This window comes from Gymnodraco acuticeps, unplaced genomic scaffold (genome assembly GCF_902827175.1).
Source record: "Gymnodraco acuticeps unplaced genomic scaffold, fGymAcu1.1, whole genome shotgun sequence".
NCBI lineage: Eukaryota > Metazoa > Chordata > Actinopteri > Perciformes > Bathydraconidae > Gymnodraco > Gymnodraco acuticeps.
Window position 1 is genome coordinate 1,027,471 of NW_022991375.1, and position 18,631 is coordinate 1,046,101.

The 18,631-nt window shown below is 41.4% G+C and overlaps 1 protein-coding gene across 1 annotated transcript; it reads left to right on the forward strand.

Annotated features, from left to right (window-relative positions):
- Positions 1-261: 261 nt before the first annotated feature.
- On the forward strand, positions 262-18,603 carry LOC117563044 (juxtaposed with another zinc finger protein 1-like). Its single transcript, XM_034241178.1, has 5 exons — positions 262-572; positions 10,686-10,758; positions 12,700-12,896; positions 14,352-14,521; positions 15,830-18,603. Exons 1-5 carry the CDS (start codon positions 458-460, stop codon positions 16,004-16,006), a joined length of 732 nt encoding a protein of 243 aa, XP_034097069.1. The 5' UTR covers positions 262-457; the 3' UTR covers positions 16,007-18,603.
- Positions 18,604-18,631: the final 28 nt, after the last annotated feature.

An 18,631-nucleotide genomic window follows, 5' to 3' on the forward strand; every position in this document is an offset into this window, starting at 1 on the left:
AAAAATTAAAATAAACTGCCTCTGCTAAATCAATAGTATTTGCAAAAACACACTGATAAATCAGATTGTGTTCATAACAAAGGCATGCACATGTATTATCATGTATTGCATGCAAATACGCTACGATTACACTTTGATTTAATTTAGTGTGATAGTTATCATCAATATTAATAACAATATCACAGTCAGAGCTGATCCATGGTTCCAACAGGTAGGCAGGTCGTGACGTAGCCTGCCACCCGCCGACCATCCTCCTCCCCACATCCCCACCCCCACCGGCCCGCCTGCCTCCCAGTTGCGCTCGCCGCTGTCCTGTCTGGCCGCCCGGTGTCTGCTCCGCCGCTCCAAGCTCTGCGGCTCTCCCACTCCCCTGAACCCGAAAACTCTGCCTCCTCCTGCGGTCACCTCCCCGGCTCCCCCTCTCTCTCCTCCCGGTGAATGCACCAGCGGCGCAAACATGACGGGCATCGCCGCCGCTTCTTTCTTCTCCAATTCCTGCAGGTTCGGCGGCTGCGGTCTCCAGTTCGAGTCTCTCGCCGAGCTCATCGTCCACATCGAGGACAATCACATCGGTGAGTCGGAGGGGGGGAGACGGAGCCAGGCTGCTAGCTGCTGTTAGCATCCTAGGCTAGTTAGCTGAAGAGCTGCAAATAGGCTCGGCTTTGCATTCCGCTATTCCTGCTGCTCGCTCTCCGTCGAGTTTCACCGGAGTGCGAGTTATTCAGCAACAAGAGACTTTATTTCATATGACAAGTACTGCTTCTCTGTGAAATAAGTGACCGGTTTATTTTGCATTTGCTTTGATAGTTACCTTTTGCAGCGGTAACTCGACTCCGAGGGCCGCGTCTCATAGGTGTAACTAGCATTCCGGCCAGGCAGCGGTTCCTCAGCTAACAGTGCTGCAGGGTCGGTGTGTTTACGTTTCAGGCCTGATGCAGTCGGGGCTCCTCACCGCGGTTGTGTATTGGGCTTCCTGTAGCTTTTTTAACAAGGCATCAATGCATCACCTTTTGCATTGCTTTCCGATAATATTGGTGTCACTTAATTATCATTGGCCCCTTTATTATATTTTCAACCAAGATGTGGCAGACATGCAATCAATTATATTTTCTTGCACATGCAAACTTGTGCATGTGGACTTGTTGCATCGTGTGTTAGATGTTCTACTGAAGGTAAAGCCTATGATAACTCACCTGGCAAACATACTCACAAGGTGTTAGCCTACAGTTTAACATAATGAAACCCCACGGATTCTCCAAGGTAGTTTTGAATAATATTATATGAATGCATGCTATTTAACGTGTTGCTATCAAGTAACATAGTTAGTAATATGTGTCTATATTTTGGTAATTGATGAATTTATATTTTTTTACCATCAGTGCATGTGACAAATGTGGCCTCTTAAGAAAAACTTAATGAATTGGTTAAATAATAAATAGATGCAGATGCAATAAATACAAATTTTAGTTTTAGTAAATTAGCATTGCCTTGTTTTTGTCAGTACCCTTTTTCTTCTATTGACATTATGTAACAGGAAAAGCCATTGAAATGTAGTCTAATTAGTATCATGCAATCTTGTTAAATATTTAACACTCTTTGAAGCACAGTTCAGACGCATGCTTTGGTTTGACACTAAAAAAATCCACTCTGTTAAATTAACCCAAAATCCATCATGGCAATGGATATAGTTTAAGATCTATTGAATTGTAAACCACAAAAACACTCAATAATCTGTATCAAAGTTGATGTGGGCTAATCATTATTAGTGGCGTGTATCCATCCTCGGCAGGCGGGTGAGGGGGTAGAATGGATGCTTCATTGAGCCAGTCTCCATGGCAACTGGCTGTCTCCAAAGGGGTTGGGGGCAGTATATGTGGTGAGTTATTGCACACCTGCTGTCTTGCTAACAAAGAGCAGCCAGCTGTGGTGAGGAGTGGACGCCCTGCATGTGATGTCACATCACATGTGGGGCCGGACTGATGTTTAAGAAAAGGGGTCAAGTTTTGTGTGTTTGTGACTGAGCAGAAAGTGAAGCGATGTATCTGGTTTTGGACCACACTAAATAGACCATATGCTCCATGGATCCCTTACTAATTAACCAAAGAGGCGTGGAGATTAACATTGTGAATAGTCATTTGAATGTTTTTCAGGCCAAGGACCCTTTAGTTGATAGAGCCACGAACCAGGGGAGCCCCTACTTACTATATGTCTAATATTGAGTTTCATACTAAACTTGCCTTACAATTACATGTAGGCTTGGCCAAAAGTGCCATGTATAAACATACCTTTTTATAGTGCATACAACTTTAAGCTATTCAAATAATATTACACAACCGGAGCTACCGTAACAGTAATTTAAGTCCGCTTACATTCCATCTATATCATCAATGTTGTTTAAATATATATATTTTTGTATGATATTCTTATGAATAGACAGCGTTTTCTTAGCTAATAACATGATACATTGTTGTTACTCTAATGTATATTTTCAGATATTTACATTTTTGGAAAAAATAACCGAAAACATTATTGAAACATTTTTTGGTTCAAGATTTACATTATATAAACTGGTGGTAATGCATGAACATATATTGTCCTTTCAGTCTTACAGCCAAATCCACACACCGGTAGATGCCCCATCTGGCTCTTAGCTTGACCTTTGACCTCGACCGCCAGCCGAGCAGAATGGCGGTTTTCCATTAGATCACTCGAATTAATGAGTTCCCCCTCTGCTCGCTTTATACTGCGGCTGGTCATCAGATCACACACACTCATTCCAATCAATACTGCTCTCTGAACAGTTACCACAGGGATGAGTGTGACAGATGGATGGGGATTGAGGTGAGAGTGTTGGAGAGAAAGGGGGCCAGTGGCATTTAGCTTTGACTTCCCTTTTAATTAGTGCAGCGGTGTGAGTGATCAGGAATCAATCAAAAGATAAGCCAATTTGATCCTCAAAGCTTCTTCACGGGAGACATCAGATAAGCTGTTAGAGGCCTTGTCGATAACAGTTTTCCCTGATTGTGGTTTGTTTGCACACAGATTATGAAAAAGCAGGCACTTATGATAAATCAGATTACCTAGAGGCGACAACATAAATGTACTATCAGAAGTTAACAGCTGTAAAAATGAATCAGTAGGTCTCTAGTGGGGGTAAAGGAATTGCCTGTGCGAGAAATACTTGGTCTTTAAGGTAGTATGTGCTGCCCTCTTGTGGTAGAACCTTCTATGTGCTGCATAGCCACAATAAATCACATTTGTATTCCCCCTCTGTGTATCTAAATGATCTCAACTTGTATGTCATTTGACCTCCTTTGACAGAATACAGAATAGCAGGTAGCAAACAAACCAGATGAGCCTATCTTGATCCTTTCCGTGAGAAAATGAGGTAATATGTGGGTCGTTAGTGCTGACCTCATCCTAGGAGAAAAGGAAGCAACCCTCAAATAACACACCTGCATTGTTTGGATTACAGCCGGTAGCAAGGGGAAAGGGGTTAAAGTGGTGTTGGGTTGTTGTCGGAGGCTTTGCGCAGTGACTCTAGGTAAGGTCTGAGGAATGCATGATGTCAGGCTCATCTGCTGCCTGTGTGCAGCGGTGTGCTGTGATACTGCCTGCACAAGCACAGACCTGCCTCCTACCTCAACAAAGAGGGGGAGGGGGGAGGTGGATAGAGATTAAAAGTGGGTTAGAGATTTGAAAAAGGTTAAAATGGGAATAATATGGGGGCAAGCACAGGGAAATGCCATATATCTCAGCTTTGTTTAGACAGAATTTACTTTTTCATTTTGGTTTAGTTTTATAGACGTAATGAAAGGCTGAGGTGTGACTTGAGAAGAGGAGTCAGGTCAGCATTGTGTTGTAATAACGCGGTCTTTGCTGAAGCATGCTGATAATTAACCTGCAGTAACTTTACATACGTATCACTCAGCCCACCGGCCATGTTTGGCTGTATCGCTTTATCTGCCTTGGCTCACAGAAAAGGGCAAATGCAAACACACTATGGTGAGGTAGTCTTGCCTCTCTGTCATTAACTGGTAGGAAAACCCCTTTCCTGCTTTTGTTAGTTTTATTGAATAATTTTATAATTGCATAGCGAAGCAGGATCATGGTAATTACCAGAGTTTGTCTTTGCATTAGTTACTTTGATGTTGCCAGTAGGTCTGAGCAGTATTTGACTTTCAGGTGAAATCATTTTGTGGTGATATGATCTTTGAAGAGGAAATGGCAAGTCAATTATTAGAGGAGCTGATTGATGCAGCTCCACTAACATGGAACAGTCTGCAAAAAGAATGGAAAATTACCAAGCTAGTACCACTACATATTTTTAAAGCTCGGTTGGATGCTACAAAATCAGATGCTGTTGGTACCTGTACATGTGGTTAAATATGTAAATTGTAATCCCTGTACATTTTGCTGTTTGATGTCCTTTTGTTGTTCTGTTGTTTATGTTTTTATGTCTTCTTGTGGAACCTACTGCTGCAGGTCTCCCTTGAAAAAGAGATCATTGATCTCAATGGAATTTTACCTGGATAAATAAAGGTTTTGAATTGAATTGAATTGAAGGAAAACATTTGCAACCATTTTGATTTTTAATCATTTAAATACATTTTCCAGGAAAGGTTCAACTGGTTCCAGGTTCATCAGATTTGAACATTTGTTTGTCTTATATAATAATACAATGTCTTGCATGCAAAGTCAATCATTTGAAGTTTTGTGTTTGGTCAGAAAAAAAGGTACTTGAAGCTTCCACTTTTTACTTGGAAACTGTGATTGGCATTTTTCAACAACCTAAGTATTGACTTGATCCAGCCTGTCAAATTGAGAAGCTTCCAGCTTTTATTGTCATATACTAAAGAAAACTGAATATGTGTGGGTGTTTGGACTTTTGGTTGCTCAAAATAAAACATTTTGGCTCTGTCAAGTTGTGAAGGCTATGTCAGACTTTTTTTTTTGACGATGTGTCGACTAAACGATGATTGATTAATTAAAACAAATGATTGCTAATTGATTCTAAAAATATTCTGTAATGGCAGCCCTATTTTCTCAGAATACATTCTGTGTGGCGTCCTGCAACTAACAACAATTCTTGGTTGTTGATCTGATGTTTATATGATTGATTAACCAATTACTTGTAGGGTCCAGGACATTTCACAGAATATAGAAAAGGCCACTACAATACCCTAAAGACATCGTGATGTTGATAACTTTAAAATGTATTGTTGTGTTCTGACCAACAGTCAAACCCCTCCAAATATTCCGTTTACAGTGATCTATGACAGAGAAAGCGGCACATCCTTACAATCTGAAAAGCTAAAACTATAAATCTTCATCAGATAGATAACAATATATATTTCTTGCTGTGGGATCGCTGTGGGACGACCTTTCAACTAATTGATTAGGTGACCAACTGTTTCCGCTCTATTTAAATGTGTTTGTCCATACATAGCCCATATTGTGACATGAATCAGATCACAGCCTACTTAAAGTGCAGCCCTAGTTGCCAGATTGCTTCCCATCCCACTTCCCGAGGTGTGAGACGGGAAGGGGCGTGTGCTTGTGCATGTGAGAGAGTGTGTTCACCATACTTCCTAAATGACCTGTCAGGGTGTAGCGGAGCAATTAGTGGATCGGCATCCCAAACTGGAAACTACAGGCCCTCTCTTTTCACGCTACACATACATCCGCATGCACACAGTCACACAGATTGCCTTTCGGAAGTCGCAGGGCCCGAGCGCCCCACCAAGCTCTGAGAAGTGTAATTACAGAGAGGTTTGCCTTTTCCCCCACCCATATCCCCCCTGCTCCTTCTCCTCCTCCGCCTCCTCCTCTGCTCTCCCTCCATCCGGTTGCCTGCTGCTCTAGAAACACGTTAAAATGCTCTCTGTGGCTTAATTAGCAGTCTGCAAAACAAGCCATGCATTCTTGGCCTGGTCTCGACACATACACACATGTGAAGACACACACAGACACTTATACACGTGTGCACATGCATGTGTGGACAAATACATGCCGTGTGCATTCAGCAGGGGGCAGCAGTGTACTGCTGGTGAGAGATGGATGTCTGTGTTGAAATGAGTGGAGTGGTAGTTGATTGGTTGCTGTTTTTAATGACAGGAATGCTAATTAGGGAGATATTTATAGACCCTCCAGACTGAAATGTCTCGGACATGCAGTATACATGAACTGAAATGAGTACACACACACTCATGCAGATGGAAAACACATAACATAGTCTTGTGGCAATCTAGGTTAAATGTAAAACGTGCAAATTGAATCAGTGGAAATTGATATCATATAGCTTACCGTGTGTGTGTGTAGGTCCCCTCCTGCTCTAGCCGTAGTATCAGCAGTGTGTTAGCTTCCTGTCCTGCTAGGTGAGTGGAAGTCATAAAGCCGGTGAACATTTACTGCAGCTCTCTCTCTGCACCTGGCTAACTCCATTTCCACCAACACCCTGCCCCCCTCCCCCTTCTCTACACACACATACACATACAAGGCAAGGCAAGTTTATTTATATAGCACCTTTCAACACAAGGCAATTCAAAGTGCTTTACAAAAAACGAAAGACATTAAGAAAATGGCATTTAAAATCAGTCATTAAAAAGAAAAGATAATAAAATAAACATTAAAAGAAAAAATACATGGATAAAAGTTACAGTGCAGTTTAAGATGTGAATAGTTCAATTAAAAGCAGCGGAAAAAAGAAAAGTCTTTAGTCTGGATTTAAAAGTAGTAAGAGTTGCAGCGGACCTGCAGGTTTCTGGGAGTTTGTTCCAGATATTTGGAGCATAATAACTGAACGCTGCTTCTCCATGTTTAGTTCTGACTCTGGGGACAGAAAGCTGACCAGTCCCTGAAGACCTGAGAGATCTGGGTGGTTCATAATTTAGCAGGTCAGAAATATATTTTGGGCCTAAACCATTCAGTGCTTTATAAACCAGCAGCAGTATTTTGAAATCTATTCTTTGACACACAGGAAGCCAGTGTAAAGACTTCAGAACTGGAGTGATGTGATCCACTTTCTTAGTGTTAGTGAGGACTCGAGCAGCGGCGTTCTGAATCAGCTGCAGCTTTCTAATAGATTTTTTAGTGAGACCTGTAAAGACACCATTGCAGTAGTCCAGTCTACTGAAGATAAAAGCATGGACAAGTTTTTCCAAATCCTGCTGTGACATTAGTCTTTTAATCCTAGATATGTTCTTTAGGTTGATTTAGTAACCGTTTTAATGTGACTGTTGAAACTCAGGTCAGAGTCCATGACTACACCTAGATTTCTGGCTTTATCTGTTGTTTTGAACATTGCAAGCTGAAGCTCAGCGCTAACTTTTATACGTTCTGCCTTGGCTCCAAAAACCATTACCTCAGTTTTATCTTTGTTTAATTGGAGAAAGTTCTGACACATCCAGACACTTACCTCATCTCAAAGTGAGTCCCTTGTACATCCCAAATTATCATTTCTGGCATTTCTCATTCTGGTACTTGTTGTTTAATACCTTTGTGTCAAACATTTGCTTAACAGGATGTTAGCTTCCTTCCACTCTTGTCACAAAAATTGTAAACGAAACATTTTGTGAATATGGACTTTTAAAAAGAAAATGTTGGAAACTCCGCTGTGGAAATAATCAGTTTTGTTTTAATGTGTACATCCACCAATAAGCTCATGTTTTCAATTTGATTTGTTGGTTTGAAAACATTAATGGCCTGATTTTCAGGAAACTGAAAGGTTTAGGCTAAGGTTTATTTGGGGCTAAGTAAGAACCCATTACATTTTAGATCCGAATCACCGGGCAGATACACAAACTACTTTCCACTTATAGAAACAGCTTTGGCAGTGCCCTTCCAGTTTTCCTTTTTCTTTGTCCTGAGGGCTACATTCCACTTTATTCATCCATATTAAAAGTGCAATGAATAGCCTGACCTATTTGGTTACATAACACACATTTACTTAATTAAATGATTGTTTTTAAATATCCTCAGAGTGCCTCTTTGGATACACATTACACATAATTTGTTACACATATAAATATATATAATTACAGAAAACAAATTGGTCAAGCTTCAAAAATATTCAAATTAACGGGTTTTTAAGATACCATTAAGTCTCATTGTAATGTATCATGACTCAGCCTTGTCAGTGGTGTAGGTCAGGGTGTGTTAGTGTTTGTATGTGTGTGCAGATATGTTCATGCATGCAGAGAGCTCTGGTCTCCACGTCTGAGCAGCAGGTAGAATTATTAAGGCTCTGCTATAAAAGACTGTCAAAGACCACCTGTGTGGACCACCGCAGATGTTTGTGTGTGAGCCTGTGTGTCTGTGTGTTTGTACATGCATTCCCCTGCTATCTAGTTTCCTCAGCTAGCCTCTTAAATGTTTTAAATTTACTAAAATCTACAAGACTCTGGTCTACGCACCAGCAGTGTGCCTTTTCTTTCTAGGTTGTTTTCGTGTTTGCTGGTCTCCTTGGTGTTCTCCTGCACTGTGGGAAGTCTGCATTCGTTTTTAATTATGAGGTGTGAAAGCCTGAAAACTAAAGGGCTAAGAAGGCCAACACACACACACACACACACACACACACACACACACACACACACACACACACACACACTTACTTGGGATTAGTAGTTGGAAGGAGCATCCAGGAGTGTGGTGTTAATGGTTGCACAGAGATGATCCAGTTCTAGGGTCTGAATTGCAATACATCTGCTAGCCATTACACATAACGCTGCAATTATGCCTACATACACTCACTCAGACATAGCCATGCACGCCATGGCTATAACCAAGTCCTCTTTTCATAGTGTGGATCCCTCTGAATGTTCCCCCGTTGAACACTTGATGGCGCTGGTTCTACACACATGCACCCACCCAGGGGCTGAAGCCCAGGGGCCTACGGAGATCGGGGGCCTATCATGAGCCAATAATAAAAAATAAAAAAAGTCTTGGCTCTCCAAATATGAAACTTTTATTTCCAAAATCACACGATAAATACATTTTTGAAGCTTGTAAAGGGAAGATGACAGCTCTCACTCGCCACCCTGCACTTCCACAGCCCCCCCCCCCCCCCCCCTCCGGCTGAAATTATGAATGTAAGGTGTTTAGTAATCATAGATAACACGGCAGGGTCTGTTACAGTTTGTTTTCATCTGATTTCAAATAAACAAAGTCTTGGCTTTCAGAATATTAAACTTGTTTCAGCAAATTCAGATGATAAAAACAACTTTGAAGCTTGTGACGGCATAATTACAAGCGGAGAACGGAGTAACTTGACGTCACAGCAGGCACAACAACAGCCGGTGTTTCTCGTGAGTGTTTTCCCCGGGAAACAAACACAATACACACAAACTCAAAATTACACACACACACACACACACACACACACACACACACACACACACACACACACACACACACACACACACACACACACACACACGTGGGCTTCTCCCAGACCAGTAATCCAAACATCTTCCCTCCGTAGTGTTTTGATCATTTGCTCCGCTAATCAATCAGATCGATGGATTCCAGAGATTTTTCTCAAAAATGACGACTCCGAAACAGTCAGTGGGCACCACTTAACAGCCAATCAGAATGAGAATATGTTTCACATGTGACTTATTCAAATTGCGAGTGATTGAGTGACGGATGAAGGTTGTTTAGGAGAAAATGTCGGATGAAAAAGTTTGAGAGTGGCGCTCGGAAAAGGAAATTGTTGAGGGAAAAGGAGTTTCGAGACAAGCAGCTATTACAAAACATGCCGAAGCTTACAGGTTATTTTAAACCTGTAGGCCAGGATGAGGAGGAAGGACAGATGAGTTCTGTACCGAGCGGCAGCGGTGCCGGCCTCGGAGCCAAGTAGGCCGACTGGTTCTGATAGCGCTGGAGTAGCGGGAGAGGAAAAACAGACAGGAGGGACATTATCTGTTGGAGAAGATGGGAGGACGACGAGGACTTGCTACGTGGAGGGGAGCCAACGCCAACCGGACAGATACATGAGGGAGGCCCGATACGTCACTCATCTGGAGGAGAGGACCAGGGCGCGCGTAGAGCAGAGTGGAGAAGTGCGATCACAGAGCCTGAGGCTATAAATGACTTTGATTTGTTGTTTAAATAGGGGGCCTACAAAAACTATCGGCCCCAGGGCCTGATGGCAGGTTAAGGCGGGCTTGCACCCACCCGCAGTGTTTTCATGCACACTTGCTCCTGTTTTCCTGGGGGTGGGAGGTGGGGCTTTGAAGTTAACTCCACTTCCCTGGGGCAGTGGAAGTTGCCTACTGTAGTGTTACTGACCCAGCACGTCAACTGAAGAAAGCATGTGTGTGTGTTTGGAGTAATACACTGTGTACATTCATTACAGAGTCCAACTCGCTTGTTCACTCTCAGAACAGATTTCTCCACACTCCGAAGATGATTAATCAACCTTTTGGAAAGGCTTTGGTAATAAATCCCAGGAACTTGGCATGATAATGTGCCAATTATGAAAGTGTCCGCAAATATATCTGCGGGCTCTCGCATATTATGGACTGATACAGAGAACTCAGTGTGAGAAACATCCTGTAATCTATGAGCCAGTCTGGCTGGAATAATGGATGTATGAGTCAGCTACATACTAAGAAAATTCCCTCAAACATTTTTTCCCACAGAGCAATGATTAATCTTAATATCTCCTTCTCTCTCTTTCTCAGACACAGATCCACGGGTCCTGGAGAAGCAGGAGCAACAGCAGCCCACTTACCTGGCCCTAAGCTACATCAACAGGTACACACACACAAACACACACACACACACACACACACGCACACACACACACACACACACACACACAAAGGTGTCCGTCTATAGAGGGCAGCATTGCTCCACCAGTGAAAGTATTGTCTTTATGTGTGTGTACTACAGTACATGTGGCTTGCGGAGAGCATATGACTGATGTCTTCCCATAGACACAGCATTGACTCATCCACAAACTAGCTCAGAAAACCACACAAGACAATCACTCCTAAATCCCTGCGCTGCAGACGGCCAAGCCAAAGGCAGCCTTTAAAGATTTCTGCCTGTTTGTATATGTGGTGAACCAATGTGTCACGTCCCACTTAATGCCCTGTTAAATCACTCAAAGATGCAACGTTGAGGAAGAAGAAGGTAAAACAGAGACAGCTAGGACATTTCTGGGGTTTTCAAGTGGTGAGGTTGTAAATGCTAACTGTTTTTACAGTACAATGTTGTGATGACTGTATATTTAAAGGAGCCGCTCGTTCAGCATCTCAATTATGTCTTTGTCTAACGTTTACGCTCTCATAGCACAAGTGCACAGAATAGCAATAATGTGTGAAAGCTTAAATGCCCCGGTTTTAGAAAAAAATAACACAAAGCACAAACCAGTAGAAAATATAATGTAAAAAAGTAATTATGATTTATCAAAGTAATTCCACATGTTTTTTGTAGTTTTGATCATGGTATCTTCCAGTAATAAAACCATTGTACTCATCTAGGAAATTACTAAGATCTGTGAACTCAGTAACCTTGCTAAATTGAAGTAAGTTGGGTCAGGACACATCAGCGTTAAGCAGATCAGACAGGCTTCAAACAAACAAACCTTATTTTTAGGACTACAACAAAGGTAAGAGTATCACCCAAAATCTCTGTTATAGCCATCCACCACAGCTTTAATCACCCCATCTAATTTACCGTAGTTGTACGAGCAGAGTTTTCAGTTTAATGAGGGATTATTCCCAACATGTTATGTACACTCACTTTTGGTTTTCCCTCAAAATAATGTGGCTTGCCGCTGGCAGTCCTGCACCCAGTCAGTTGATCTCACTGCTTGTGCAACACCCCATCAGTCTTTCTGTACTAAATGACTAACTGTTATGGTTTTAAGGCAGGAATAACCCTTAAATGTGTTCTTTAGAAAATGCGTGATTTTTAACATAATCTGATGTTTAGTCATACAAACAAAAATAATTAAATACCTACAAATGAAACAATCTGGTCGCTACGTTTGTTTCTCTTTAAAGATATCCTGTCAACCCTATTTTTCCATATTGCATTTATAATAACACTTTGACATTATAAACTTTTGAAGTTTTGCAATGTTTGATTTAGGTACCTTGAAAGTGCTTAAATATAACTCTTAAAACTGTACCATAACTGTAATTGGAAATAATTTGTAACAAACCAGAATTATTCTTCGTGTAATAAATTATAATCAAAGGGACATTTTATGATCGATTAAAACAATTATACATACATTTTTGTATAGTTTGGCATTTCACTATATCCACCAAGTTAACATTAAAATAGTTGTTTGATGGGAGGTTTTTTTGGTAAATTATATCAGATTTACTGGCTTGTCGTAGGGCTGCTCAATTAATCGTATTTTAATCGCAATTACGATTATGGCTTGCAACGGTTACGAAAATAACGTAATCGAAATAAAACGATTATTTTTGTATTATTATTATTACTTTTTTTTTCTTCAACTTTTTTTTTAATTGGTTTTTCAGTTGAATTATACTTAAAGTTTAGGGTAATCAACTGTTAAAAACATACTGTTTTCTCAAATAAATTGATGTTTTCAAAGTAAATGGATAATCGTATTGACCCAAATAATCGAGATTATGATTTTTGCCATAATCGAGCAGCCCTAGCTTGTCGTGGGATTTACTTGTGACCCCCTTTGCACCACTTTGCGTGCTTTAGGTTCATGACAGATGCGGCACGCCGGGAGCAGGAAACCATGAAGAAGAAGGTCGCTCCCAAACTGTCTCTGTCCATCACCGGAGGAGTGTCCAGGAACAGCACGGCCACCCCCCCTCGCCACACCAGCGGTAACCTGACGCCTCCCGTCACGCCCCCCATCACCCCCTCCTCCTCCTTCCGCAGCAGCACACCTACAGGTACGACAGGTGTGTGTGTGTCGAAATGTGCGTACAAAGAAAGACGGATTGCTTGTATTTGTGGAGTGTTGAAAATGACTAATGCACACCGTAATGGTTGAGTCATCAAGAGCTCATTGATCAACTTCAGACAGCATAGTAATGAGCAAATGAAGATATTTGTCACGTAAATGGCAAGGAAGGCAGCTTATTTCATACCTGGTTACTTCAGAATATGTAAAAAAAACAAAACAAGAGCCCTCTCACCTCAATATAAAAAAATTCAAGATTTAGAGACTTTATTGTCATAAATGTACTAGCTACAGTGTGGGTTTGGCTTGAGTCCCAGGCTCCTCTAACAATTCTACATAAATATACAAAGGACATAAAACAATAAAAAAGGGCAAGAATAAACAGAAATACAAATAAAATAGTGCAAGAGAACGTTGCAAGTGTCAAGTAAACGCAGAAATAAATAAACTCCTTCACAGTGGAATAAAATATTTGAACATGTTTGAAAACCTCAAATGTTTTACTTTAAACTAACTATAATTATTGAGTAATAAATTGTGGATGTTTTAATTTCAACATGTCCTTAATTTCTCTATTAAAATAGCAACTGAAAGAGGCTTAAAGCCCAACCACTGTGTGTGTGTCTGTTGTTTGTGTGTTGGGACTAGGGGCTCCTACAGTGAGCAGACCAGTCAACACTCTGCTAATTACATAGCAGCTGTCACGCTGTGTGTTCGCATGGGGCCGTGTGTTGCACAGCCCAGAAGCAGATGTCCAATTCCAGCCCAAATGGTTCCAAACGTAGTGTTAGGTCTGGGCCTATACACCAGCACGGCTACACGCACGCACGGCTACACGCACGCACGCACGCACGCACGCACGCACGCACGCACGCACGCACGCACGCACGCACGCACGCACACACACACACACACACACCAACACACGTTCTCTTTCTACATGTGCCAGGGTGCCATCCATTTCCTCATGCTGAGGTGCAGCATTTCCTGTGAGATGGTGGGGGGTCAGTGGGCCTTAAGTGTGTGTTTGTGTGTGCCTCAACATTTCAGTAATGTGGTATGTGGGTGTGTGTGTGTGAGTGGAAAATGTTCTGCACTTAGCAAAGCACTTTTTCCAGGCTGAGCAATGGGGATCACTCCCACTTAATGATCTCTTTCTGAGTGCCAGCCCTTGCATTTTGACTCACATGTGTACACATAATCACACACACACACATGCACAGTGCACCATTGCCTTTTTGTATCAACATTGCTCTCCGCGACATGTGGGCTGCTAATGCAGGAAATATGAGCCAAATATAGAGTTATATTGATAAAAAGCCACAAATATATTTTCTGTTTGCTAAATTCCCAAAGCATGACGAATTTTTGGCCATTCCCCATCCATATTTCATCCCGGATGACTAGCGTTTTTTTGTTCTGCGTGTCTCCATTGTGCCTTCAGGCAGTGAGTATGATGAGGAGGAGGTAGACTACGAGGAGTCGGACAGCGATGAGTCGTGGACCACAGAAAGCGCCATCAGCTCCGAGTCCATCCTCAGCTCCATGTGCATGAACGGGGGAGAGGAGAAGCCGTTCGCCTGCCCCGTCCCCGGCTGCAAGAAGAGATACAAGGTAAGGCCGAACCGAGGATTGAGAGGCGGCCCGGCTAAAAGCTTTAGTGTCAAATGCTTAATAGCTACAATATAGTTCCCATGCTCTTCCAACAGTACGACACACAATATACAGTATTAAAGAAGAAGAAATAAAATAGCGCAAGCAACACAACGGTGCAAGTAAAATGCAGAAATAAGCTAATTAAAAAAAAAGTAAAATAAAAATAATAAATACAGCGTTTTGTAAAAGTCAATGAATAAATATCTAGACTGTAGATGTTCTATAGATAAGTAAGTTATTCAATTTCCCAGAGCTCAAGAGCTTATCAGTCTGTGGGATAAAACTGTCCCTGAGTCTGAAGGTCTTTCTCCTGATCCTGCGGTAACGTCTGCCCGGCGGCGACAGCAGAACAAATCTTGTTGCTGGTTATTTCTGGTAAAGCCCACATTTAAGCTTTTGTCTCTGGCATCACATGTCTGGACATTTATCATTTGGAAAAAGCATATTTTAAATCAAGAATAACATGTTTGTAAGCAGTGACAAATATATCATGTTGCGTTTGCTTTGGTTGACTTTTATTACAGCTGGTCACGAAAATCCTCATTCATTTTGTAACTTTTTCAAAATAGTGTCATGGGATAAAGTCACATTTGCTGACCATCTGAATGGGTCCACACACGTAATCAAATCTAATTTGACCCAGTTTGTGACCAGGGTTTGTTGCAGTCTGATATTGTTCAGCTTTATATAACGATATATAGATATGAAGTAGAACTTAACTTAAGAAAGTAACTGTAGAATGTTTATATACTAATCAGTTTTATCAGTATCATTAGTCATTTCATATGTGGACTTCAGGATGACTAACAGCGGCCAAGACTGCAAATTTAATATGAACAAAATAAAATGACCTAGCCTATAAATAAAACATTTCATGATTATTTGAAAAGAAACCAATGTTTTCTAGTGTAAACATGCTGATTTATATTAATTTAGCAAGGGACTCTGTTAAGCATATATACACATTTAGATTACTAAAACTAAAGTGCAGTCTACTGCCAGCAGCTTGTTAGCTAGCTTAGCATAAGGACAGGAAACCGGATAAAAAGCTAGCCAGGTTCCATCTAAAGATAAATAATCTACCTATCAGCACTTCTTAACTTAATAAATGATATATACAATATTGAACTCTACAAACAGTATACTCACTATCTGCAAGTGTGTAAAAGTACACTTGCAGATAGTGAGCTTTAAAGCTTCTATTTGGTACAATTATTACCCAGCTTCCCCTTTCGTAATAAATCTCTTTCTTCCCTGTCTCTTCAGAATGTGAATGGTATTAAGTACCATGCCAAGAATGGCCACCGCACGCAGATCCGCGTGAGGAAACCCTTTAAGTGTCGCTGCGGCAAGAGCTACAAGACCTCGCAGGGCCTGAGACATCACACCATCAATTTCCACCCGCCCGTCTCCACCGAGATCCTGCGCAAGATTCAGGGTTAGAGCCTGCGCTCTCACCATCACTACCCCGAACATAGCCCTATCCTGACTGTCCTTACCCACCCTTTACACCCATCCCCAACACTAAAGGGTCAAGTGCGTGCTTTAAGTTTCATTTTCTTTTTTCATATAATTGTTTGTATGTTACATTTTTTTTTTCTATCACTTGTATTTTTGAAAAAAATTATCTTTGTAGTATTTTTATTGTTGTACATTTGCACATTCGTATATACTATCACATTCTTTTGTTCTCTATTGTTTGATCTACATAAGGTGCTAACTGTAAAAAACAGAAAGAAAAGAAACAAAAACAAACGACATGAAAGAAACTGGAGAAGATGTGAAACAGGAAGTGCAACCAAGCCCTGCCCCTAACATGAAGTTGACTCTTAAAGCTGATCTGAGTTCAGTAGTTGTTACACTCCCTTTCCGTTTATGCAGAGAGTTAGCTGATCTCAGATCTGTGCCTTCGCAGTAACTTCTGGGGGTTTGAGTGCCGGAGTCAAGTTATACTTTAAATAGATTTATTGATATATAAACAATAGACAGATATGTATGTGTACATACAAATATATAAAAATATGAATTAGCATATACATAAATAGGTTACACTTTATTTTCAAGCTTTATTTTATATATTTTTGTCAGTGTTTTTATTCTTTCTATGTATCAGTAAGTGTTCCTTTAATTCGTAAATTGCTGAGATGGCCAGTTTTGTCACCTCAGAGGTCAAAGGTCAAACAGCTGGCCGACGCCAGGTTCAGAGAGTTTTCTCTCACCCCACCCCGAGAGATAAGGAGCCAAAACCCCTTTCTGTTTGTTACTCTGAATCAATGTTTCATTCAGGACAGCGTATTATAGCACGGCCCAGGCCAACAATCCATAATCTGAACGCTTCATTCGCTCGGAAAGCCGACCATGTATTTCATATCTCCAGTGTTTCCTCATTCAGAGTGCCAGAGCTGTGTTCAAGAGACTAAGTGGTGACTGCCATCATGCTGTATTTCTAGTTGCCAAGATCTTTGTTGTGTTTTGTTCCCATGATGTTGCCATCAGCTCGCCACTGCCAAACATTGACCATACCATGTGCCTGATGAGGGGGGGGAGGGAGGGAGGGAGCCAGCTGTAATAGTTTTCACCCTGGAGTTCGCCAAACGTGTGGCAATGAATTTCTTCTTCAACGCGCCTCCAAAATGTGCGCATGAGTGGATGTACGTCGACAGAATGTTTTCATGCATGCATTTTTTGTGTCGTTACGAGAAGAAGAAAAAAAAGTTTTGTATTGAAAGAGATTACCACCTACAACCTGTTATTGTTGTTGTAGACAAGAGCATTCCAGTTCATTGACTTCATGTGTGTGTGATATGTATGCCGTGTATTTCTCAGCAGTATCCAAGTCATCAGCATATGAGAGTGGTTTGTTGTCTTCTGGCGTGTTTTCTGCGTCTTGTGTTTTCTGTTGCCAGGCAAGCCGGTTGGTCTCCTGTGGAGCAGGACAAATGGCAGTGTTTTGGGCCTCATGTAGTGTAGCGGTGGCCAACTTGTTGCCCCCACCCCTGACTGAGATTTCATCATTCATTGCCTCAAAGAAAAACAAAAGCGGCGCTGTGTAGCCGCCCGCGTTGCCAACCACACATCGATCCATGACATCATTTCCCACCTCATCGTGCACAACGTTTTAAATCTGCAGAAGTCTCAAAGCACGAGCGTCTCCTTTTTTTCTTTTGAGGGGTAAAACGTCCCTCAGACATGCACACATCCTCCTGTCCTCCGAGCTTTTGTTGCCATGGAAACATCTGGAATAGTATGAAAGATTTTTTTCCAGATTGATTACCCTTAATTTTACAAGAATATGGTGGTTAAATAAACAATATTTAACCACCTTTTTCCCCGTCATATCCTGTTTTTATTATAGTGATTACCATGCATCTTTACTGTACTTACAATGCCTTTGACTAGTGTGCTACCTAACAAATAAGCACAAATATGTGTGCCTGAAAAAAGACATCCAAGTCTGTTATTAAGCACCAATAAGTACCTAGATCTCTAAAATCTTGGTATCAGTTTCAAAGAGCGTCTGTGTTCTTACTACCCTGATAGTAACCCTGAGATAATGGCTTGCGTGCGATAGAAAAGCTTCATTCCTGCCTCTCAGCGTAGGGGAAGCGTTTCCGTGGCTGGGATGGACGCAGACTGAGAGTCTCCCGTTGGCGCTCTGTCAAACACTCGTAAAACCATCCCTGCTTCACACGGACGCCCCCGTCACCATGGCAATAGTTTCAGCTCTACACGGGGGCCAATTGCAGTATTACACATGTGGGATAGGAGGAGCGGAGGCTGTGTGCAGAGGGAGAAGACGAGGGAGGGGTTTCAATATACTGTGTACAGTGAATGTATTGTAACGTGTCTGTTGTCAAGTGCTTTTAAATTATATTTTCATATGTAACGTGGAGACCAATGTTTCCTTTTTGTATGAGGGGACAACAGGTCCTGAGCAGAGTGACTTGTAAATGATGTCAAACTGTCTTTCTAAAGAGAAGCTGCCTAAATGTAAACAGGAAATGACTGAAAAAAATAAAGTAAAACATTCTGTATATGTACTGGTGTTATTTCTTTATAAAACAACAT